The sequence below is a fragment of the Ascaphus truei genome, chromosome 6 (assembly GCF_040206685.1).
Source record: "Ascaphus truei isolate aAscTru1 chromosome 6, aAscTru1.hap1, whole genome shotgun sequence".
NCBI classification, from domain to species: domain Eukaryota; kingdom Metazoa; phylum Chordata; class Amphibia; order Anura; family Ascaphidae; genus Ascaphus; species Ascaphus truei.
In genome coordinates this window covers 109,785,557-109,810,699 of record NC_134488.1, presented here as the reverse complement: position 1 = coordinate 109,810,699, position 25,143 = coordinate 109,785,557, and the positions used below count along the sequence as shown (strand labels likewise).

At 44.5% G+C, this 25,143-nt stretch overlaps 1 protein-coding gene across 1 annotated transcript in view; it reads right to left on the bottom strand.

Annotated features, from left to right (window-relative positions):
* Positions 1–209: 209 nt before the first annotated feature.
* The window catches only part of LOC142497663 (paired box protein Pax-6-like), a 40,919-nt gene continuing 15,985 nt past the window's right edge, over positions 210–25,143 (bottom strand). Inside the window, exons 2-8 of the mRNA XM_075605759.1 lie at positions 24,681–24,842; positions 18,502–18,660; positions 9,400–9,482; positions 8,604–8,754; positions 7,021–7,118; positions 5,693–5,840; positions 210–5,399 (exon numbers count right to left, since the gene is read on the bottom strand). Of these exons, the coding sequence (XP_075461874.1) occupies positions 5,314–5,399; positions 5,693–5,840; positions 7,021–7,118; positions 8,604–8,754; positions 9,400–9,482; positions 18,502–18,660; positions 24,681–24,795 (840 nt within the window). The 5' untranslated portion in view covers positions 24,796–24,842 and the 3' untranslated portion in view covers positions 210–5,313. The remainder of the gene's footprint in view (positions 5,400–5,692; positions 5,841–7,020; positions 7,119–8,603; positions 8,755–9,399; positions 9,483–18,501; positions 18,661–24,680; positions 24,843–25,143) is intronic.

The following is a 25,143-nucleotide window of genomic DNA, read 5'->3' as shown; positions in this document are numbered from 1 at the left end:
TCCCTTTTATTCTTACATGAAACCAGAAACCAATATTGATAGTAACCTTTATAAACATGAATGATACATTATTGGACCGGGGCTATTAGGAACAGAACCGACTGTAAGTAGCTGTGTTTTTATTTCTTCTTCACTGTGGTACATTCACTCACATCCACCCGACACCGCACCCTACTTTGTGTGGTTACACTACAGGAAATAAACAGCAGCAGAGAGAGCAGTGTTTAATAGGATTACAGCACAGCACAGGGAGGCCAGGTCACACTATACACTAATCAACAGCAGGGAAGAGCATGCTAACCAAACTGTATCTGACACACTGCACAGGGGTGTGTGGCCAGGGGCAAAAATATCATACATAACAAAGCTGCGAATGTGTATTTTGGTATCTGACATTAACCCTTTCCGTGCTTTTTGCATTGTGCTGAAGCCAATCAGCGTGGTAGGGGTTATGTTATAGTATTCAAATCCATGCTCCCGCTCAGCCACTATCCTACCACCGCACCCCAGGACCTTACAGAAAACAAGACTGGGTTTAACACCGTTAAAACAGGGCGGTGTAGATTGATAATAGCTTGTGACACCTTTTCAGCCGTACGTTCTGTGTGCGCGGTTATACAGAGTTTGGAGTCAGGTGGCTTCAGACTGATTGTGGGTGTTTATATTTCTAGTAAGGCAAACAGGGGTTTCCTCTCATTTCAGTTTGCATAATCGTTTCTGTTCTGCCAGTCCTAGAAAATATTTATGGTGTGTTTGGATCTGGGTCAGCAGAACAGGTTGATTCTGTGGTGTTTTTAATGCTAGCCCATGGCATTCCGTGATGATTTAGAGCCCATTGGTTCAAATGAAGATGATGGGAAACGTAAAACCTGACCAGGAAGTCCCTGTCAACCTGGCCTGGGTTTAGATGACAACCCTAATTATTGATCATTTGTTTATATATAAATGTTACACTGTACGGAATGTTTTATTTGTACAATATATGGGTAGTGATTCCCTGCCCGAGGTTCTGTTGTGTGGCTGGGTCACAGAGATAACATAGAGGAGTTTTTCCCAACTCCAGTCCTCAGGGAACCCCAACAGGTCAGGTCTTAAGGATATCCCTGCTCCAGCACAGGTGGCTCAGTGAAAATGACTGAGCCGCTGATTGACCCACCTGTGCTGGAGCAGGGATATCCTTAAGACCTGACCTGTTGGGGTTCCCTGAGGACTGGAGTTGGGAAACACTGACGTAGAGTGACCAATTAAACCGACACAGGTTTTAAATCTAGTCGTTCACATAGCAAACCTAATTCTCTTCATCCTTCAACCGTACCCACTCTGTATGTTGGTGCCACGTGACGATGAAGAACATCAAATCATCTCCTCATTGAGGAGCCTTACCTTTACATTTCTTATGACCTTGTAAGAGCAGCGAGGTTACAATAACTTTGTTTATTCATTACGTGAAGAACAATGATCACTATGAATTTCGATGTTGTATAAAACGATACAGCAGGAGTGGCCAACTCCAGTCCTCAAGGGCCACCAATAGGCCAGGTCTTCAGAATATCCCTGCTTCAGCACAGGTGGCTCAGTCACAGACTGATCCACTGATTGAGCCACCTGTGATGAAGCAGGGACTGATTGAGTGGCCTGTGCTGAAGCAGGGACCGATTGAGCCACCTATGATGAAGCAGGGACTGATTGAGCCACCTGTGCTGAAGCAGGGATATCCTGAAAATCTGACCTGTTGGTGGCCCTTGAAGACTGGAGTTGGCCACTCCTGTTATACAGCATTTGTTGTTATCGTGCATAAATGTGTGTGAATATATCTCTAAGAGGGTAACAGTGAGTGACAATGATGGCTATAGATCAAGCTCCAGTAGGGATCAAGGGATTTAAAAGATTCATGTCAAATATTTTACAACTATTTTTAAAGGTTTGTTTTTGTTTTGGTTCTGTTGCATTAGCCAATAATATAGACACTGCTCATAGGCAGAGTTAGGAGTGCCACACATACAGGAATAGAATGTATTGAGTTCTACCTTTTCTTCCAATTGTTTGCCTCATTTTAAACATTCAAGAGAGGTATGTATCATACAGGGCCTGTTACTATAAAGCAGCTTGTCAATGGATTAAAAAAACAACTGGCAAAAATGTGATTATAATGGATCTGTTAAAGCGGCAATCCAAGCCAGCCGATATTTGCAAATTAATTTATATATATATATAATTTAAGCTGGGGGTCTCCGGAGCTGGACCCTGTTAATTTCAGCTCTGGGACCCACTGCTTCCAGAGATACCTACCTCCGAAGTAGGTGCCGGTAGCCGCTCTCCTCTGCTGCCAGGGTTCACAATATGGCCTATGATCAAAGATTTCCCGCCCTGCGGACCAATAGGAAACCGTGACGTCATCGGCGCGGCTTCCAATCGGCCGCATGATGCGAAAGCTTTAAACTTTAAAGCCCAACTTAGTCAGCCGGAGCAGCTACCGGCACCTACTACGGAGGTAAGTATCTCCGTAATCAGGGGGTTCCCAGAGGGGAAATTAATGGGGTTCAGCTCCCATGCTTCAAATATATATATATATAAAACCAAGAATAAAATTGTCAGCATGGATTGCTCCTTTAAGTAACTTCTCCCTCTGCCTTTTTTTGCTCCGTACAAAGCACACTGCGTATCACAGGCAGAAGTGCAAAATCAAAGCAAAGTACTGCAGTTTGCTGCATTTATGCTCTTTCTACAAGTGCCAATTTAATGTCAAATGACCAGCTTATTTTTTTTATACTGTTTACATAAGATATGTCAACTTCAAAAAAGGACACAAAAGGGAATCTAAAATATTTAACACAATTTGTAACATTCTTCCATTTGAGAAACAAAGTAGTCCTTTTTATCGGTCGCAGATGGAGTATTTTGGCATTAATGTTGCATAAATAATAATTTAGCACATGCAGCAACGTGTAAGGGTACTTTGGGTTGACTTTGCCCAGTTTTTTTAATGTACATTTTTACCTTTGTCAGCATGTGATCAAAAAAGGGCTGTATACAGCATGCATTTGGATGTATACAGCAGGAAAACAAAACATCAGTCAGTTTATAGTTTACATGTATGTGACCTGGTCCTAGAGAGTCTTATCTCAGAGTTTCTCAGACAATATCTACATAGTACAATAGATGCGGAAGGTTACCCCAGATTGTCCATATTAATGTGGCCTCATTGTGTCCACCCATCACTGGCCAGTGCAAGGTATCAGCAAATACCCATACAGTGCAATTGTTCCTGCCTCCAGTGGAGATATTTTCTTATAGTCCGTGTATAAGTTGGGCCATGCGGCATTATCTAAGGTTGATTCTTCTGTGTCAGAGCAGGAACTCAGCAAAAGCTTGCGTTATATATATATATATATATATATATACTGTATATATGTATATATATATATACTGTATATATCATCTCCTTTTTCATGCTGAGAGTAGCGATTGTAAAGTGATCTTTACATACAAAATAAATTAAAACAAGACTGAGTTCAGTTGCTGTTGGTAATAATCCTAAAATATGGATCAATAAGAACATTGTATAAAGATGCTGTCCGTTTTTAACCCTTCAAGAGTACTGAAGTCTTTTCACTGATGTTTGAAGAAGGAATTTCTGTATCCTTAAAAGTTCTTTCATTAAAGCTCATCAAGACAATGTTAATTGTTCTCCAATAGAAGATATCACAACCTGCAAACTATCTAGTTTGCTTCAAGAGCACCAAAGTGTTGTGAACACAACAGTCTCCATAGATAACCTTACTTAATACATGTCCTTCATTTGCCTTCCATAAATACATGTTTTGTTTCAATATGTATAACGATGCAGAAACACAACCAGGCCAAGCCTAGGAGCAAGGAAACTTTAACTCCACCATTGGCAATGGGGCCTTTGCCTGCGGGTTCACTACTGGGTCACAGATTAGAAAGCTGTTAAAGTTAGAACTGAAATGGCCAGTCCTTCTGTATGTGAAGGTCATAGTAGCTGGGAGTGTCCAAATATACTAAATTCAAGTGCCAGCCTTTGTTTTCAAATAATTTCCTTATGTCCACCAGGTTTCAACTCTTCACCGAGTGCTGATGCCAGTGAACTGAAATGTCATAGCACCAAAAAAATACCCGTTTCTGTGATGTCATAGTCATTGACGTGTCACTGGGGGCTCATATTTTGATTTAAAGCCTTGGAATGAAGTCCTGGATCATCCAGCTTTAATTTAATTGCCTGAGTAGCAGTGTCAGATTCCTCAATGCTGCTGACATGACATAAACCTGCTACACAGAGAGTGTGTGAGGTTTTATTTATGAGATCATTAAAGTGCGGGGACTACTGTGATATAGAACAGGGCTCAAAACATAAAAAAGCACATAGGGAGAAAGGGTATTAATGCAGCTCAACAACTGGGGTAGAACAATGAACAATGGTGACTTGAACTTCCAGAAATGTTTCTATAGAGTATGTTAACTCTTTTGGTTCCAGGTGGGCTTAAATGCTTGTATACGCCTGAAGCACTTCGAGATAATTAAATCCTACACTACCAGATCTATTTGGAAAGCATTATTTTGACATACATGGTGGAGCTCTCCAGCAATAAAAAAACAAGATGTGTTTATTTTCATGTTAGTGCCTTTTAAAGTGTCAATCTTACTTACACTACAGCTGCAATGGATCACTGTTTTTGCAATTAAGACTATCTAATATTCTTCTAGTCACAGAGGGTCTTCTAAGCAGAGTGTATGCCTTGCACCTGCATCAAATCCTATATCTTACCCCCTATTTGATAATACATCAGTAGCAGGTGCTTAGAAAAACTCCCACTGTTGGGTCTTGTGCAGCAGGAAGACAATTGTTTGCAGCCATAGGTTATGCTGGGCCTGCACTTTTGCAGCTTGGTAATTAGGAAATGTTGATTAGTACAGAACACAAATCAGATGGGATGTAGCGTTGTTTCCCAACTAATATGGTAGAATAAACTGCGTGGTGGAAATCTTCATTCTGAATGTTCTGCTTCTCATTCACCTTCAGATGCCGCTTCTCAGTACCCCGCTAAGGTTGGGTTTTGGGCATTTTGGTTGTATACAGAATCCAGGAAGAATATGTACTGTAAGTCTACGTAACAAATGAAAGCAAAGCCTCTGACATTGGCTATGAAGGGAGATGTAAGATATCGCCTTGCTCTTTCTGACCTTCACAAAGTCCTTCGTTTTCTGATAGGGGTGTTACATGTTTCATTACATAAGCCTACATGATATGGTCCTCAGTTCCTTGTCTTCCACCAAGACAGTGTCCTCTTTGCTTCACTGCAGCCTTGGCCAGTACTGGGTGAGGTCCGGCTCAGCTCCCGGGACTTGGACAGGAACAGAAACTCCAGGAGAAATTAACCCTGCAGCCAGAAAGGAGGATTACAAAGGGAGAAAGATGCAGAACATATGTGCTTCTTACACATTATACTAGTTGGAACTACTTCCATACTGGTGAAAGAGCACCGTGGAGTCAAAAACGCTTCTTAATTTCCAAATGAAGGGGTCCATTTGTGATGACTTACCATGTAAATGCTACTCTGCAAGGGGATAAGGCCACCTAGTCTAAAGTTAAGCGATGGTACTGAAGCCCCCCAATATGTTTTAACCCCTTGCATGCTGTTAAGTCTGCTTTGATCCCTGAACGTGCACTCACCCGTAGAACCTGGAGCACTGGATCCCAGGTTCTGGCTGTTCATATGCGTCTGTAGTTGAGGAGGAGCGTACGCATCATAACTGCGCACGCCCACTGAAGAGTTAGGCGGTATCATGCAGGAATAAGAGGACGTCTGGCTGGCCACTGGCTGGAAAGGTATATATAAGAAATGTCACTATAAGGAAATAAGCTCTTGATGTAGGATTCAAAAGCAAAGGCTTTAACAAACCTGAGCCACACCTTACCCTACAATGAGCAGCCACCTTACCTTCTTCTTTCAACATTGTCCCTCATTCCCTGTAGAGTGAAAGCTCCCACGAGCAGGGCCCTCATTACCTCTCTGTATCTGTGTCTGCATGTTTGTCCTCACTTGTATGTAACTGTTTTATAATATACATAACTCTTGTTCCCCATTCTACCGCGCTGTGCAATATGTTGGCGCTTTACAAATAATAACGATGATAATAATAATAATAACAACAACAAAGTAATCCCATCAAAAAGGTTTCTCGGACACAGGAAATCTCTCATACTGAGAAATATTCCAAACTTAAGCTCTAATTAGAAAATATTTCCTAATCATTTCCTAATACTATTATACATTGGCATTGTATTGCCAGTGAATGTATAGTACAATCATATGATGTATTGGAGCAAAATGGATGCAAATTGTATCACTTTCCTCTTGCATCTCTTTTAGGGTTGCCAGACGGCTTCTCCAAAAATACTGGACGCAATAGTGAAAGGAACGACGTACTTGACACATGCACACACACACACACACACACGCTCAAGAGACGCACTCGAGACACACACACACCTCTCTGCTCCATGTCGTTTCCTCCTCTCCTTGGTCCCACCCTCAGGCTCCTGACACCACCTCCTGATTGGATGCTGCTGGGTAATGTAACCAATCAGGATGGGGGAAGCTGCCCAGCCCCCTAGCAACAACCCTGCTCAATCCCTCTGTGCGGCGCTAACGTAGCTTACAGAATAAGCCCCTATGAGTGCGGTTACCTCTCCTTGTTTCTATATCTTTGATTACCCCTTTAAACCATAAGGCTCCTTGTCTCTCGCAAAACAAGTCACGAGTATCTTTATTGTATCAAGGCATTAAATGTACTGTATAGCATGTTCAGTCCTCAGGAGTCACTGACAGGCCAGGTTTACAGGGTCATACATACCTAAGCAAGTGGTCTTGGTGAATTGGTCAACTACGCCTTAATTAGAGAAATCGGCTTGTTGTTTGCTCTCAAGAACTGAGCTTGGCGAGCCCTGATTTCTGATGTTAACAATTAACGTAACACGGAAGTTGTACAAGAACACACCTGGATGGGGAGGCTGTTCGTCATGGTGAAGCCTGGAAGAGGAGGGAGGGAGCCATAGCTGTTTGTTATGGCGGCCTCATTCCGGCCCAGCATTGCACCTAGAAGATACAGAACATGAGGGTTCATTCTTATATGTACACGCTTATTTCAAACCATAATAGGCACATGATACACTGGTTTTTTTTTTTAAAACTTCCTTTTGATCAATATAACATCCACTAGACGTGTATTAAACACCTGTTGGAACTCAAAGAACATCTGTATTTTGTAACCTTATGTACTGTGTTCATTTGACTGTCGGTAAACGTTGTTGTTTTTTTATGGCGGTCCTACAATATGTTGAATTCATATATATTCATGCAAATTAAATATTTGTTTATAATGTGTGTAGGGAGAATAAAACATTTCAGAAAATACTAGCCAGGCAAAGCTTGTGCATAGTACAGTAGGTGAATAAAAGGGTGATATAAATCCTATTGTATAACAGCGCTCAGTAGGTTCATTATAGAATCTCCAGAGCTTAATCAGAGACACTTTGTATTCTTGTGACTGAGTTAATGTAGGAAACGATACACCGCGCACATTGACACAATGTATACATTTTCTCCCATTTCTTTGCACCAAACCATCCAAAAGGGTTGAAGTGTTGTATGTATGTATGCATGTATGTATGTATGCATGCATGCATGCATGTATGTATGCATGCATGCATGTAGGCATGTATGTATGCATGCATGCATGTATGTATGTATGTATGTATGTCTTTGTTTATATAGCGCCATCCACGTACACAGCAATTTACAATACACTTGACATAATATTATAACCCATAATGGGAATAAGCGCTTCAGACATAAATCAATAAGAAAAGGAGCCCCTGCCCCGAAGAGCTTACATTATAAGTGGTAAGTGGGGAGAACTTTGAGATAGTAGGAATGTGTTCTGGTAAGTGTGCATCGGCAAGGAGTCAATGAAGGAGATGTATAGTATCAGCCACGAAGCTACCCATATACTTCATTAAAGAGGTGTATTTTAAGAAAGTCCTAATGGAGAGAGAGGGTGCCAGTCGGATATTGAGGGGAAGGGCATTCCAGAGGTGTGGGGCAGGGAATTTTTAGGTGGGAGAGGGCTTAAGATACAAAAGGAGGTAGACAGAAGACATCCTTGAGCAGAACGCAAGAGTCAGGACGGTGTATAGTGAGAAATTAGGGCTGAGAGGTAAGGAGGGGCAGAAGAATGTAAATACTTCAAAGTGAGGAGGAGAATTTTGTAAATAGTACGGGATTTCGTAAACATTTGTGCTAAACAATCTGCCCCAGATGTAAGAAGCCGGACAAACAAGCATAAGATGCAACTGAGAGCAAAAAACGGAGCACTGCACCAACACAACCCTTTTGGTGTTAATACGAAGCCTCCCTGCACTTACAGTAGGAAGAGGGAAGATTGTGTGTTTTGGTAAATTATTTTGGGAATTGCTGTTCTGCTCTTTGTATTAAGATCCCATACCCAATACCCAGAATTCTTTGCGACTGCCAGTTATGTCTGCATGTATTCCGTTTCAAGACCACTGCTTTAGCTCTTACCTGAGCTGCTGTGTTGTGGAATGGACTGGTACATACTGCTGGAGAACGAGCTGTTGATGGAGAGGTGACTGGAGGTGTTACTTGCTTGGCGTCGCTGGTTGCGCAGCTTTTCTTCCCTCCTCCACTTCGCCCGCCGGTTAGAGAACCAAACCTGTAAGATGTAGCAAGCTGTAAGACCATGCATCTGGTGTGGAGAACTCCCATTTACATCAAACACTTTAACGGGACTCGATCCAAGAAAGACTAAAATGTATGCGTCAAAAAACTTCCTCCTCCCCTCATTCATCAATGCAATTCTGTTTTACCTCGTCAGGATCCAGAAGCAGAAAGCTAATACAAAGAAGCCAACTTATAGAGCCCTACAGCATGAAGTTACAGTGTGCACAGTTATCACAAAGTTTCACCAGGCTCACTGTACAGGCCGATGTGCCAGCAGGTAAGAGCGGGACTTAAATAAGAGGAAGGTTTATAGTGGTGTCCTTCAGAGAAGCTGGGCAGAGGTGTTAATTCAGGAGTGGCCAGCTCCTGTTCTCAAGGGCCACCAACAGGTCAGGTTTTAAGGATATCCCTGCTTCAGCACAGGGACTGAAGTTGGCCACTCCTGCACTAGTGGTACTGTCAGATAAAGGATCCACAAGTGACAATGCAGCATTACAATGATCCTGGTTTTTTCCCCCTCCTTCTCCCAGATATTTTACATATAACTGCATCATTTCCTAATGAAAAGCTGAATTAGCAGTGAATTGATTATTTATTCCTCCGTATACTTTTACACAGCAGGAACGGCAGGGTTTACCTGAATCCGGGCTTCAGGCAGATCAATCTTTGCTGCTAATCTCTCTCTGGCAAAAACATCGGGGTAATGAGTCCTCTCGAATTCTGCAAAACACAGAAGAACAAGTTTGAGCCACTAAACATGCAGCCTTTCATAAGTCGCATTTCAGACAAAAGGAAGTATCTTGTTCCATTGCTAATTCTTTATTTCACACCTCCAGACCCAGGGACCGATCATGCTCCTAGTTATTTTTATGACCGTCAAATAATATATGAAAATGTTTTCCCATATTTTCCCTGCTCCTCCCTAGTCTCCCAGAGTCCCCGCTCAGGCTCCTGCAGGTACAGAATGCAGCTGGGGAGTAGGTTTTGCTGCCGCATGGAAAGTGCGGTTTCTGGCAGGAGGGGTTAAGCTGTGGGGCCTTAAATATTATATGTGACCCGCAGTCATTTACAACCGGTGCTTTAATTTTCCGATTTTTTTTATATGATTCAGTCAGTGGCAAATGACAATAAATCTGAATGAATTATGTAAGTATATCTTTATATGGCGCCATTTATGTACGTAGCAGTAATACACGTGACATAATAATATAACACATAGTGGGAATAAGCGCTTCAGACATGAAGTAACAATAAGAAAGGGGGTCCTTGCCCTGAAGAGTTTACAATCTAAGTGGTAATTAGGGAGAACTTACAGAGACAGGAGGAGGTTGTTATGGTGAGTGAGTCTGCAAGGGGTCAGTGCATCTGAGCTGTATAGCATCAGCCAGCAGAGCTACCCATGTCATTAAAATTGTTGGTTTTGACCTGGGAGGAGACCTTTGTTGCTTCTTTGAGGCGCACTGCAGTCTAAACGACCTTTCACATAACTCTTAGGGGCTAATTCAATATACCCCAAAGCGGCTGACCGCACCGCAAGTGGGTTCATTCGATATCTACTTTCCAATCATCCAATGACTGTAGCATTTCTAGATGCTTTAGACTTTACACAAAGGGAGGAAGCTGATTGAGACATCCTGTGGCAGGTGCCCAGCTCACACTTCCTCTTTCACCAGCAGATTTTTCACGCCTGAGCTCCACGCAGCAGAGCTCATCTCCCCAGTGTAAAGATTATCAGGTGAGATGCAAAAGAAGTAACACTGCCAGAAAGGTGAACCCGAGAAGGAAGTGCTGTGCTACATTCGCTAGTAGTCACTGAGCAGCAGAAGAAAGGTCGGACAGAGAATGCCAAACGTGTGTGTCCCCATGTTGCAGTTTTTCAGCTCGAGTACAGTTTCTACATTCTCCATCAAATCGTTCTCAGATACTGCAGCAATAAGTCATTGGGGTTTATTCTGTAAACTGCGATAGTGCCAATCTGGCTATTAAAAGACAATCCAAACATCTTTAAAAAAATTATATATTTTTTTGTTTTAATATATTCAGCCTTTGATTAACTTTATTGAAAACTAATTACCTAAGCTGCCAATCGATTGGTTCTCCAGTGATCAATCAGCAAAATCCTGTTTCCCAGGGTTCACTAAATGGCTTCCTTTCCCTTTCAAATCAACCCTTCAATCAGTGTAACTCAGCAGCTACAATGTATTCTTATATTACTAAGGTAACATTATCTATTGTTGCAGTTTGCAGCTCAAACTACATACAAATACAAAATAAGTGTCCCTGGCGCTAGTGTAAACAGTCTAAGATACCGTGATCCAAAAAGGACAGTCTGAGATACAGGACCTCTCCGAATGGATGGATGGACTGGTGGATAAAGTTCCAGATGGGGAAGGGTGTCCTTAAGGTGAAGTCCTCACTGATTCTGTAATAACAGAAACAAAAGGGCATACCAATTGCGCAGTATGTAAAAACCACAAGTCCCTATCTAAAGCTAAAAAACCCTACTTACAAGATAGTATCTTGTTGGTACAGAGAAGAGAATCTGTACTTGTGTCCCGTCTACACACGATGATCCACGGACCCCACGTGGTCTGGCGTCTTGCTCCTTCCCTCAGTATGGCGATGGTACTCACAGATATAACCGGTGCAGCACCCCCATGGATAAGGGAATAGGGAATAGGACACAATAGTGTAGTACGTAATACACTTTTAATAAAACAATTAAAACACACAAATACCCCACACTTACAATGTAAGGGGGTGAGTGAATGACTCACGGATGCCGTCCGCAACTTGATAGCAACCCGATCAGCAGCAGAGAAACTCACTGAACGCAACACCCGCTGCCGGCGAGTCGGGTGACGTCAGCGATACAGGAAGTCCTCCTAGCGTCAGGAAACTAAGGATGCTGAACCGGCTCAAAACACTAAGCTCCTCCTCCCTACGCGTTTCATGACTGCGTCACTTCCTCAGGGGATATCGGAGCTTAGTGGCTACAGAATTTAAATACAGGCCCAAATGAAAAGGCCTTCCTCCTAAGGGGAGGTACTTAAGATTAATTGGCAGCTATTATTGTATACATGAATCGGCGCTCTAATGATAGAAGGCTAATGGGGTCAAACTATGTAACAATAAATGAACTGAACAAGCTAAATGCCAAACAAATAAAATACAATAAAATTATATATATAAAGGATGTTAAAAGGAGATACGAAGTATACTAGAAGTAGACTTATCAAACAATTTAGACATACATAATGAACTTATTAGGAATCTTTCAAAAAAGCTGCTAGATTGAATTCAATGTTGAGACGTAGGGGAGACAGAGTTTTTAACACATATATAATTGACAGAGCCACTTTAATTTCTAAGAAGGACACTGTTCCTGTTCCTCCAGCACAGGCCCAGTTTCCTTTCTTCATTACCCAGTATAGTGGTTTGGCTCCTGTCATATCCCAGACGATTAATAAACATTGGAGTATTCTCCTAAGAGATCCGATTCTTAAAACCTGTCTTCCTGATAAACCAAAAATTGTGTATAGAAGGGCTAGGAATCTGAAGTCCACCTTATCCCCTAGTTGTCCAATTGATGGTCTTAGGGATCGCCATGTAACTTGGCTTAACGATCTCAAAGGTTACTATACATGCCATAAATGTATTGGATGCAAATATAGTAGAAAGAGTAAATCATTCAAATCTAATGTTACAGGGGTGAGCTTTGAAATTTGAACTTTTATAAACTGCAGAACCAATTTCTGTGTATATCTGCTAGAATGCCCGTGCGGGCTACAATATGTGGGCCGCACTGGGAGGCCCCTTAAGTGACGTTTCGCCGAACATGTTTATAATATAAAAAGGGGCTTTGAGACTCATAGTGTCTCTAATCATTTTAAACTTAAACATGATCAAAACCCAGAAGGCTTATTATGCATGGGAATTGATAATCCCAAGGGCAGTTGGCGTGGGGGGGACAGATTGAACACAGTTTCCAGACGCGAAAGCTACTGGATATATGTGTTAAAAACTCTGTCTCCCCTAGGTCTCAACATTGAATTCAATCTAGCAGCTTTTTTGAAAGATTCCTAATAAGTTCATTACGTATGTCTAAATTGTTTGATAAGTCTACTTCTAGTATACTTCGTATCTCCTTTTAACATCATTTACATATATCATTTTATTGTATTTTATTTGTTTGGCATTTAGCTTGTTCAGTTCATTTATTGTTACATAGTTTGACCCCATTAGCCTTCTATCATTAGAGCGCCGATTCATGTATACAATAATAGCTGCCAATTAATCTTAAGTACCTCCCCTTTGGAGGAAGGCCTTTTCATTTGGGCCTGTATTTAAATTCTGTAGCCACTATGCTCCGATATCCCCTGAGGAAGTGACGCAGTCATGAAACGCGTAGGGAGGAGGAGCTTAGTGTTTTGAGTCGGTTCAGCATCCTTAGTTTCCTGACGCTAGGAGGATCTCCTGTATCGCTGACGTCACCCGACTCGCCGGCAGCGGGTGTTGCGTTCAGTGAGTTTCTCTGCTGCTGATCGGGTTGCTATCAAGTTGCGGACGGCATCCGTGAGTCATTCACTCACCCCCTTACATTGTAAGTGTGGGGTATTTGTGTGTTTTAATTGTTTTATTAAAAGTTTATTGCGTACTACACTATTGTGTCCTATTCCCTATTCCCTTATCCAGGGGGGTGCTGCACCGGTTATATCTGTGAGTACCATCGCCATACTGAGGGAAGGAGCAAGACGCCAGACCACGTGGGGTCCGTGGATCATCGTGTGTAGACGGGACGCAAGTACAGATTCTCTCCTCTGTACCAACAAGATACTATCTTGTAAGTAGGGTTTTTTAGTTTTAGATAGGGACTTGTGGTTTTTACATACTGCGCAATTGGTATGCCCTTTTGTTTCTGTTATTACAGAATCAGTGAGGACTTCACCTTAAGGACACCCTTCCCCATCTGGAACTTTATCCACCAGTCCATCCATCCATTCGGAGAGGTCCTGTATCTCAGACTGTCTTTTTTGGATCACGGTATCTTGGACTGTTTACACTAGCGCCGGGGACACTTATTTTGTGTTTGTATGTAGTTTATCAGGTTTTGAATGATCTGTTATTTGTAGTTCCCCTTGGCTGCTTTCTCATCACAATTCACTATATGGTTGATAATTACGTTTATTCACATATTTAATTATTTTAGTGTAGGTTAGCGCTTGTAGTGGGTTATCACTTGTTTGTTGCAGCTCAAACTGCTGGGAATATTGGCAACAAATTATCACAAACAGGAAAGTGTTGCAAAGATGTTGCAGTGCTCGGGAAGTGTGCGAAAACCTGCTATAGAAATCAAAAGATACTCAGTATATTAAAACTCATTAAAAATGGGATTAAGAGTTGAATTTTAAAATAAAAATGTAGTAAGTATTATCTAGTACTACAGAACTAATTTATTTTAAAAAAACACACACACGTAGGAAGGATATAGCTTGGATTGATTGTTACTTTAAGGGGAGGCCTTAGAATATAACATACGAGGACTGTGTGCATGTCCTGTATAACCCATGTCAGGTTTCTCAGGTTTCAGGCATTTGATTTAAGTTCCTACGTCATTTTACTCTATGCCCGACCTGGTGGTATTTATTGGTGGGCAAAAGATGGACACGGGTGATGCAGGAGGGGATGCAGGGAGTGATGCAGGGAGTGATGCACCCTAATATTCCCAATGTCTAAAGTAGCTTCTGCCTAATTTTTCCGCATGCATCAGACCACCACTCCTCATGTTGCTCGTTGGTGCAAATGTGCAGAATGAGGGCAAACTTCCTTACTAATTGCTATATCAACACTAAAAAAAGCCTGTTCCGAATTTCTCCATTAAATTGGCATTTTAACCTAAACAGCAACTAAAAATAGTCACGTGTGAGCCCATTCCCATGTCTCAGACAGGTCTGCAACCCTGCTTTTCCCCATTAACTCTTAGCATGTAATGCTTCCACTACAGCTAGGGATTCTGGGTAATGACATGCAAATGAGCACTCACAATAGATTTTTTTTTTTGAAAAGGATAGTGCAAGCAAGGAAGCGGCCACTGCATGTAAGGGCCTTCCCATCAGGCCCCCGGGGCCCGGGCCTAGCGGGAACTCCACTGCATGTAAGGGCCTTCCCATCAGGCACCCGAGGCCCGGGCCTAGCGGGAAACCCACCGCATGTAAGGGCCTTCCCATCAGGCACCCTGAGGCCCGGGCCTAGCAGGAAATCCACCGCATGTAAGGGCCTTCCCATCAGACCCAGAGGCCTGGACCTCGTGGGAAATTCACCGCATGTAAGGGCCTTCCCATCAGGCACCTGAGGCCCGGGCCTAGCAGGAAATCCACAGCACGTAAGGGCCTTCCCATCAGACCCCCGAGGCCCGGACCTCGTGGGAAACCCACCGCACGTAAGGGCCTTCCCATCAGACCCCCGAGGCCTGGACCTCGTGGGAAACCCACTGCATGTAAGGGCCTGCACATCAGACCCCCGAGGCCTGGGCCTAGCGGGAAATCCACAGCACGTAAGGGACTTCCCCCAAGGCCCGGGCCTAGTGGGAAATCCACCGCACGTAAGGGCCTTCCCATCAGACCCCCGAGGCCCGGACCTCGTGGGAAACCCACCGCATGTTAGGGCCTGCACATCAGACCCCCGAGGCCTGGGCCTAGTGGGAAACCCACCGCATGTAAGGGCCTTCCCATCAGGCACCAGAGGCCCGGGCCTAGCAGGAAATCCACTGCATGTAAGGGCCTTCACATCAGGCCCCCGAGGCCTGGGCCTAGCGGGAAATCCACCACATGTAAGGGCCTTCACATCAGGCCCCCGAGGCCTGGGCCTAGTGGGAAATCCACCACATGTAAGGGCCTTCCCATCAGGCCCCCAAGGCCCGGGCCTAGCGGGAAATCAGCGCGTTCTCGTCTTCAGACGTGCGTTTCAGGAGGACATTTTGAACCATAATTTGAACTCAAACGTTATTTTAATGTGTCAGATTAAATTACAACAGTTTAACACATTTACGAGCAACAAAGGAAAAACTCCTATTTCTCGTTTAACAAACATGAATCTACTGCAGTGTATCTGGTGCTTATTGACACAATACAGTGACATCAATTTAGACAATTAATCAGTTGATTGTCCACATTGTGCTTCATATATAGTGTTTATATATAGTGTTAATCTACATAATAAACCTACAATTGTGCACATTCTCATGGGGATGGAGCGGGGGGAAAGAAAGGGGTCCCTTTTTTCCTTAATATTGTGTATATGCAGCTATGTACTGTATGTAAGTGCACATCTGTATGGCTGCATATATCTCTGTCTGTCCTAATTAAATGCACAGTAAATAATGCTTGTCCTTTCCAGCTGCCCCTTTCTGCAGCGTCTTCTGTTTGATTGCTGAGTAAAAGCACAGCTCCCAGCTGCCTTGCTACTCAGCGGATGGAGTGTTGGTTTCACAGCAGAAGTAGGTTTCCCTCAGGTGCACTGCGGTCTCTGCTGCTCGCTGCTCTACAGGCTTCTTCCTTTCGCAAGCCTGGGTTGCAGTGAATGCAAACTGAGACGATGCAATTATTGTTTCCACCCAAGTAAAATGCTCAGCTTACCTGGAGCTATATACTGCCAATGCTAATAGGTCGCCTTACATCTTTGCAAGCAGGGCTGGTACTTTCAGTGTCTGCTTCATTAGCTCGGGCCGCAGATATCACCAAATATGTTACAGGTTTGGAGGATCCCAGTCTAGGAGTGGCCAAGTTCAGTCCTCAACGGCCACAAACAGGTCGGGTTTTATGGATATCCAAGCTTCAGCACAGGTGGCTCAGTCATAATGACCAAGCCACTGATTGAGCCACCTGTGCTGAAGCAGGGATATCATTAAAACCAGATCTGTTGGTGACCCTGGAGGACTGCAGTTGGCCACTGCCACAGTCCTTTTGCTAAAAGTAAAATCCTATTCAGCAACATATATTGAAGCTGCAGTAAAGTGACAGCACCGCCATATATCACCTTGTCTTCGACTTAACCCCATCAGGACAGGAGGGATAAGCAATGCATGCGTTGCTTGCCCCTTCTGCCATTATGGGGCTAATGTTTAATAGCTTTGGCAACTGTGAGCCAAAAGCCAAACGGAGAAGAGCACAACAACCTCACCTCGCGGGATACTGAACACATGCAGCTGTCGCCAGGGACTCACAATGACCTAATAAAGTGGCAGTATAATTAGCCTGGGACTCCCTGTCCTATGAGTGAGAGTGCTGCTTCACTAGAGTGCTGGTACCCAACATTTTGTGAGCACAGACCCCCCTGGAGGATTTTTTCTAAGTCTTGGGGCACCCCCTGTCATCAAATTAGCAACCTGAGGCAAAGGGTTTTGGTTCTAAAACTTAATTTACACTAATAAAACAAAAATGTAAAAATAGCCTGTTAGTAGTAAATGCAACGGGAGGCTTGTAAGCACACCAGGTCTTATTACAGGGTAATACCTAACTACCAGCCTAAAAAAAACCATTTAATTATGAGTTAAAAAGTAACATGATCTCGCTCTGGACTTAAGGTGACCCAGTTACCAAACTGGGGCAAAATCTGGTGCTGGGTTTTTCTTTTTGCATTGGTTTTGCCCCAGTTTTTCAGCTGGGAGACTTCATACTGGACTCTAATATTTATGTGTTTGGCACAATATAAATATATAAATACATAAATACAGGTATACATACAGAAAATGTATTGTGAAAATATACCATGGTTATCCCTAAATTCAATCAGAATGATATCTCATGATAACACGAGATTCTTATAATAATAACAACTTGTATTTAAATAGCACCTGTCCAATTCCAGTGTTATTTCAGATTCACGTCATCGCTGCGGTGGTAACTGTTCCTAGTGTTAACCAGTTACCGCTGTATAATGAAACATACAACTGATTTTTGTCCCTATTCCATAAACTGTGAGGCGACTTCCCGGTGCTGGAAAAGAGCTCAGCACCATTCAAATGAATGAGAATCGCCAGTCTAGAGACACGGCCTCACAGCATTTAGATTGCAAGCTCTTCGGGATAGGGTCTCCTTTAGCCTTATGTTCTCATTTACCTGTTGCACTTATTCCTATTGTTTGTAATGTACATTATTTACCACCTAGTACTGTATAATGTTGTTGAGCGTCCATGGTTGGCGCCATATAAATATAATTATACGTACGTATTGAACAGGGACCAGAGTGGGAATGTGTAAGGCTGCGGTCCCAGTAACTGCCACAGCGCACGGCGTGCGCTGTGCGTGTAAGCACCGCCCCTCAATGGGGCTGGGCCCAGTAGTCACCGTCACGCTGAAGGTGCAGCCGCGCCGTACTGCAGGGTTTTTTACAACTCAATGAAATTGAGTTTAAACCTTGCGACGGAGGCGTGGCCACACCCCACCGGCGGTTCACCCAATGAGGGCAAACCAGCCGCGTGACGTGATGGCCACGCCCCCGCAAATCCACGACCATGCCCCCTCCCGTCGCAAGCTCCCTCTGGAGACCTGGTCCTGGAGACCGCAGATCGCGTGTAGCGCTGTGCACGCGCCCCCCCCTCTCCCCCCCCACCGGGCGCGCATGCACTGGGACCGCAGCCTAAGACATCCGCTTGTGTATTCATAGCGCAACAGCTTTGCTTTCCCAGCCCGGCCCTGCCTCTGAGATAATGATCACCTTGCAGCCTATGAGAAGAGCTCACCTTTCTCCAGAGCCTCGATCTGCTCCTGAGTGAAGGACGTGCGGTTCCGCTGCAGTTTCCGCTTCAGCTGCAGGCGGATCTGCGACTCGTCCAGGTCATCGTTGGCCGTTCCAGGCTGGTGTTCTGAGTCTAGACCGCTATCCAGCTGCTGACAGCTGTCTGCGAAGTGCACAGAAAATGCAGATAGAAAAAAAAGTAACAAACCCCAAAATATATAGATTGGAAAAATGACAAGCTACTTTTTAAGCCCCTTATACGGTACATACATCTCCTTGTCCTTATGAAGGAACGGAGCAATCAGCTGGCTACACCAATCACATGGACTGGAATCTTTGCTTCTTACACACTTGGAGAAGATCGTTCGGGCTGGAGGCGCCGACGCAGGCGGTCGGTCGCGGCACCCCTGGCACCAATCTTAGGTAGCTGGGCTCTATCCTATGCGGGTAGGCCCAGGCGGCCATGAAAAGGGGGACCTAGGGTGAACGGATGACGGGGCCGTGAGTAAGGGGCGAGAGTGTCCATCACGGCGGAGAGTGTGTCTCCCGGTTGACGGTAGAATAGGGCGGGCGGAGGAGGGCTCCTCCCGCTGGAAGATACCGAGAATAGGGACGACAAAGGACTAAGTTTATGGCTGACAGTTATTTGATAGTATTGTTAAACAATAAAGCTGTGACCATTTTTACTTCCACAAAAAACTGTGTCGTCTAAGTTTGTAGGGTGGGGTAAGCAAACCACGCAGTAGGCACTCTAGGCCGTTATGGGAAAATATGTAAAGGAGCAGTATCATTATAACCATTGTTTTATTAGTAAAAGTTACGTAGGCAATACTGTGTATAGCCATAAATATATCAAAATCACTGCTCAGTGGTGTCTAACTCATTTACATAACTTGCGGGCTCAGCTACACGCACCATTATAATAGCCAGTACATGCTGGGAACACGCATCTCCCCTGATGGCCGTAACATGCTGTGGGCAGAAATGGTTGCTGGACGTGCAATTGTACAGGCATCAGTACCTGCTGGACACATGTTGATATTAGTGACTGCAAGGCATGCTGTGCCTCCAACACTAGGCTCACGTTGGATAAAGATTTCTCTGGGCACAAGTCACCACCCCCCTGCCCCCCCCCCCCCCCCCCCCCAACACAGAATGCTGCAAGGTCAGTCACTCTTAGTGTTAAAATCCATCAATCAGCAGTCACTGCTACTCATCACATAGTGCTGCAATAACCTCAACTATAGTAACCTGTACTGCTCAAACAAGTGGCTCAACTCCTCCTGCATGAGTGGAGTTACCCAATGGTCAAAGTCAATAAAACAGTTGTGGTACTATGCTGAACTCAACAACCCCAATATTTAAAAAATATATTCTGGCAAAAGAGTGAGATCAAGAAAGCGCGGAGCCTTAGGCAAAGTGCGGCATGACCGCAAGACCCAGGCTCACCCCCACCTTTCCTCCTACTCCCTCCCTCCCCGTCAACACTCCATAGGGTGGGCTGGCGGAAATAAAGGCAGGCAGTGAGGGGCGGGAGATCATGCCGCACCACTCACTGTTTTCCCTCCCTCCTCTTGTGGTTACATTTAGTTTTGTCTGCGTTATACTTGTATTCCATATATTTATATTTGAGGTATCTGTTGGGGTTATGTTTCCTCTGTCGTGGCAGCTGGTAGGGGGGTAAGTGCAGGGTAACCTTGCCAGATGGGGCTCAGTTACGGTAATGCCGGGTGGTGGCACGGTTGCCGAGTGGGCAGGGCTCATTGTGCTTAGAGTATTTGGGGCCCATCCCGTGGCTGACGTGGGGTCAGCTGAGTGGCTGGGACTTGTACAGACCCAGCTAACGGGCCAAGATTTAAGCATTATTGGCCTTACCTGTTTTTGATGTATTTGAATAAAAGCTGCAGCCATTGTACCTCCAGACCTTTGTGTATGTGCTTTATTTGCGGGATATTGAGGGTGGGAGGGGGTCATGGGGGAGAAACATTGCAGGCTCTGAGGTCAAGATAATAAATGGAACAGCGCATCTTAGCAAGGTCCCAAACTGCACCTTGGCGTGGTTAGTATATGTCAACTACAGCAGGAGCTTCCAAAGTCGCTCCCCACAATGCTTTGCATCTGCAGCAGCATGGCCTTGTGGGGTGTGACTTTGGAAGCTCCCGAAGTTATTGAAATCTATACCATACTGTCTACAGACCCTGAGAGGCAGTTTGCAGCCTTATTAACAGTGTGTTCTCCCACACGAGCACAGGGCACAATACGACTTGGGACCGGTCACACAGTTTTGTTACCAATAGTGTGAGGAATAGGGAATAAGATTTATGTATTAGGGGTTCGCGGGACAAATCTTTTCTAGCAGGAGGTGCACAATATGTCACTGCTCTAATTTATGCAACATTAAAATGTATTAAAGGTGGGTCACTGGTGTTATAGTTTTGGTTCTATAACAAAATCATGTTTTGGTTTTGCCAGAAGTCGATTGGCTTTGGATTTGTTTGTTTTTTAGAAACTGATAAAAAAAAAACCCTCAAAATAAGTGGGATATTTTATTTTTTTTATTAAAACATGTTTGGGAAATTTTCAAACTTCCACTTTGGCAAAAAAAAAAAAAAAAGATTTCCATTTGCAAACTCAGAGGTACGTTCCTTTTCATTAAAAAAGAAAGATGGGGTAAAATAGCAGCTGAGCTGGGGTTCTCTGGTGTTAAGACAGGGCAGCTGTGTATCCCGGGGGGAACCCTCGGTTCACATAGAAACATTTTAACAAATAAGTATTTAACAAAATAAGAATGGGGGGGTTGCCAAGTTGGGCTTGTAATATAGTGCGCGCTGGTGCGTGTGCGGGTGCGTGCACGGCGTTGCACGTGCACGTGGCGCGGGCGTTCTCTGTGTAGAGGGTGAGCAGTAACGCGCACGGCTAGGGGGCATCACAGCGCTAGACCGCACTGTGATTGGTTCACAGCGTCACGTGGCGCAGCGACAGCGCAAAAATACAATTCTCTTGTGCTTTCCCTGGTCTGCCGCACCACCGCTCACCGCCGTGCGCGTCCCTAGTATAGAAACGTCTGGCTAACACAGCCAATTATAATTCACCCGCACGCACTATATTACAGGCCTTAGAAGGGAATGCATTAGGAAGATCTGCCCAAGGCGAGCATGAGTTTTTATCCGCTTTCACGCCCTCCTCTTCGAAGATCCGCGTTTGCACTTTCATGCAAGAAAAAAAATTACCAGAGAAAAGAGCTCATTTGTTAAAAACAGGATTCAGCTGGTCTTTTATTGCAGAAGGTGTAAATGTGCAAGCGGTTTGCTGCCTGAAACTAGATAGTCAAAGAAAAAAAATAACTAAAATACCAAACGTGTTCAGGTTAAAAAAAACAACAAGTTCTTCGATAGACAAAGGGAGCTGTGCAGCGTCCAGAGTACGTGTGCATGTCTGCCGGCTGCAAAGTGAGCCTCGCAGCTTCCTGCCAGAACCACAGCACCACAACAAAACCGAGGGGGTTGCAGCTATGTACAGGTATGTTCAAGTGTTAACACCGTGTTCACTAGTGCAACACAGATGAAAAGATACTGTGCGTGTTCCTGCTTCCTGTGAAACGCGAGATAACAAGATACGGCCAACCTCATGTATGCTATACAGCTGCTTATTAATGCCTTCGCTGCAGCCGGGCCATGCAGGGGATTGCTAGACGTATGAAGGGAAAATGTTAGAGATCTACCCGGCCAGGGACAATATGCAAAAAAAGAGAAACGTGTCAGGCAGCTGCTCAACAAGAAAACAGAAAGGGCAATAACAGGGTGTGAAGCGCCTGGCTCCTGCGTTCAGCAGGACTGTGGCATTATTACATTAACCCCTCTGCTGCCAGATGGGCCAGCAATGTACGACAGAGCAATCGGCTTTGCTGTTGCCACATTCATATGCGAATGGCCCAGTCCAAAGATTCCCAAGCAGGTATATACGCTGTGAAGCCATTTCCCTTTGTGCAGGGAGATTTGAGCTCATTATTACAATTATTCCCAGCTTTCCCTTAGGCTAGATGACTCTCTGGCATATTGAAGAGGGGGCAGCGTTTGTGCGGAGCCAATGTTCCTGTTCTTATTTGTCCGTTGAAAAGCCCCCAGTATTGTACGTTGGTGGGAGGCAGCTCTTACTCCTGGTACACCTGTTGCACTTCAGCCCGTCTCTTCCCTGCAACTGATGTTCCTAAAATGCTACAACCTTCATATGAATTTACCTCATGAAAGTGTATTCGTTGTGTGTTTTTATCTCCTACAATAGGGGAGCGCAATCTTTTTTCCCTGCGCTCCCCTGCCGGCTGTCCAGCTCTCCGCGCACCCCCCTCCCTCCTCCGTACCTTGGTTGCCGGCGTCTGGGCGTCATGACGTCACGTGGCCATAGCAACGTGACGTCACATGATGCCGGGTTGCCATGGCGACGCGTCTCCAGATGCCGGCTGAACCACGGTAAGCAAGGTTTACAGAGGCCTTCGCTGCTTCCCCGGCACTTAATTTAAGTGCCTTCAGGAAGCGCAGGGCCTCTGTAACCCCCCCCCCCCACCCCGCAGTTAATCTCGCGCCCCCCAGTTTGGGCACCACTGCTTATATTGTAACTCTCTGGTGGAAACACTTCCATTGACAACTGTAGCACGTATCATTGGACTAATGCTTTATACCATGGGTGGGCAACTCCATCCTGTCCTCAAGGGCCACCAACAGGTCATGTTTTCAGGATATCCCTGCTTCAGCACAGGTGGCTCAGTCAGTGACTCAGTCATTATGATTAAGCCACCTGTGCTGAAGCAGGGGTATCCTGAAAATATGACCTATTGATGGCCCTTGATGGCTGGAGTTGCCCCAACCCCCTGTACCCCCTTCGTATTGTACAGTTACATCCAAGAAGTAACCAACACTGCTGGAGATGTATTCCTTTTTATAAAGCCCGACATGGGAAGTTTCCTTAAATATGCCTATGCAAACGTCTTACAGATGGGATACCACTGGTATAGCCGACGTCTCCCTCTGTTATTCTGCTATTGTTGGAAGGGTAGTGTGGGCACAACAGCCTCATTCATTGCAACGAGCCAGTGACTAAAGACTAGTAACTTTTTCCTTATCCACCGACTCAGGCCATACTATTATTATGGAAATGCCAGGATGAGTAGAGCACATATTAGTAAGCAAACAGGAGGCAGGCACACGGACTTAATCAAGAATATTTGAATGTGCCATATGTTTCAAAGTTTCGGCAGTACAATACTCACCTAGTAAAAGGCAGTACAGTACAGCCAAAACGTCGGAACATATGGCACATTAAAATATTCTTGATTAAGTCCGTGTCCCTGCCTCCTGTTTGCTTACTGGCTACTTCTGGGACCCTTGGATTTCCCTGGACACATCGCACTCCACTTCTAATGATCCACTACTCATATCCCTACACTGGCTTCCTCTAGAATTCATTTTAAAGCCCTAGGTCTGTCTTACAACGCTCTCAACTATGCTGCCACCCCCCTTGCATCTCATCACTCAACCCCACATATACCCTTAAATGCCCCCTCTGTTCTGTCCATGACATCCTCCTCTCCTCCTGCTTTATTACCTCCTCTCACTTCCACCTACAAGACTCCTCCCATACTGCACTCTTTCTCTGGAACTCCCTATCACGTACTATCAGACTTTCCCCCAACTTTCAGACCTTGAATAACACCCTCAAAACTCACCTTGTTTTAAGGAAGCCTATTAGGCATACCCCTATCATCCCCACCACCCCCCTCCCCGACCCTATTGGAACCAGCTGTGCGACTGGACCAAACTTTACGCTATCTAACACACCCTAACATTCACACCCCCAAACCTTAATGGGACCAGCTGTGCGGCTGGACCAAACTTCACCCTGAGGCATACTCTGTCCCACAATGAGCAGCCACTGTTCCTTTTGTTTCATCATTGCCCCTTATTCCCTCTAGACTGTAAGCTCTCATGAGCAGGACCTTTTTACCTTCTGTATCTGTTTGCACTTGTTTGTCCTTACTTGTATGTCATCCTGTTTATGTAATTTATATCACACTGTACCTCTATTGTACCGCATTGCGGAATGTGTTGGTAAAATAAACAATAATATATTGAGACCTTCAGTAAAGCAACATCAGCATGTATTTTTTCCCTCCACAAGATGCACAAATACCTGGGTTGGGCTGTCCGGTCACTAAACTGTCCTGGTACCAGTCCTGTCTGGCTCCCCAAGCACTGTTCTGTATGTTTAGCATTCTGATCTTGTGGTCAGTGCCATCAGCCCCCATGGAATGCCCCACTGTGCTCAAAACAGGAGGAGGTACATCAAAAGAACCTGCAATGAGAGGCAGGAAGGTAAAACAAAGGATAGTGTCATTTAGTCATACATCATCAATATACCTCTACGGGCATATGCACAAGGTAGAATGCAATAATGGAAATGAATACCTGTTTGTGTGCACACAGATAAAGGGACTTCCCCGATGTCAAACAGAAATGTATCAAACCCCCATTATTTGAAACCTACAGTATTTATTTCAAACACAATATGTGTAGGTTATCCACTGCTTCATTACAGCATCCTGTCAGTCAATAGGTGTATTTTGAATCAAATAAATCACAGATGAAAGTGTAAT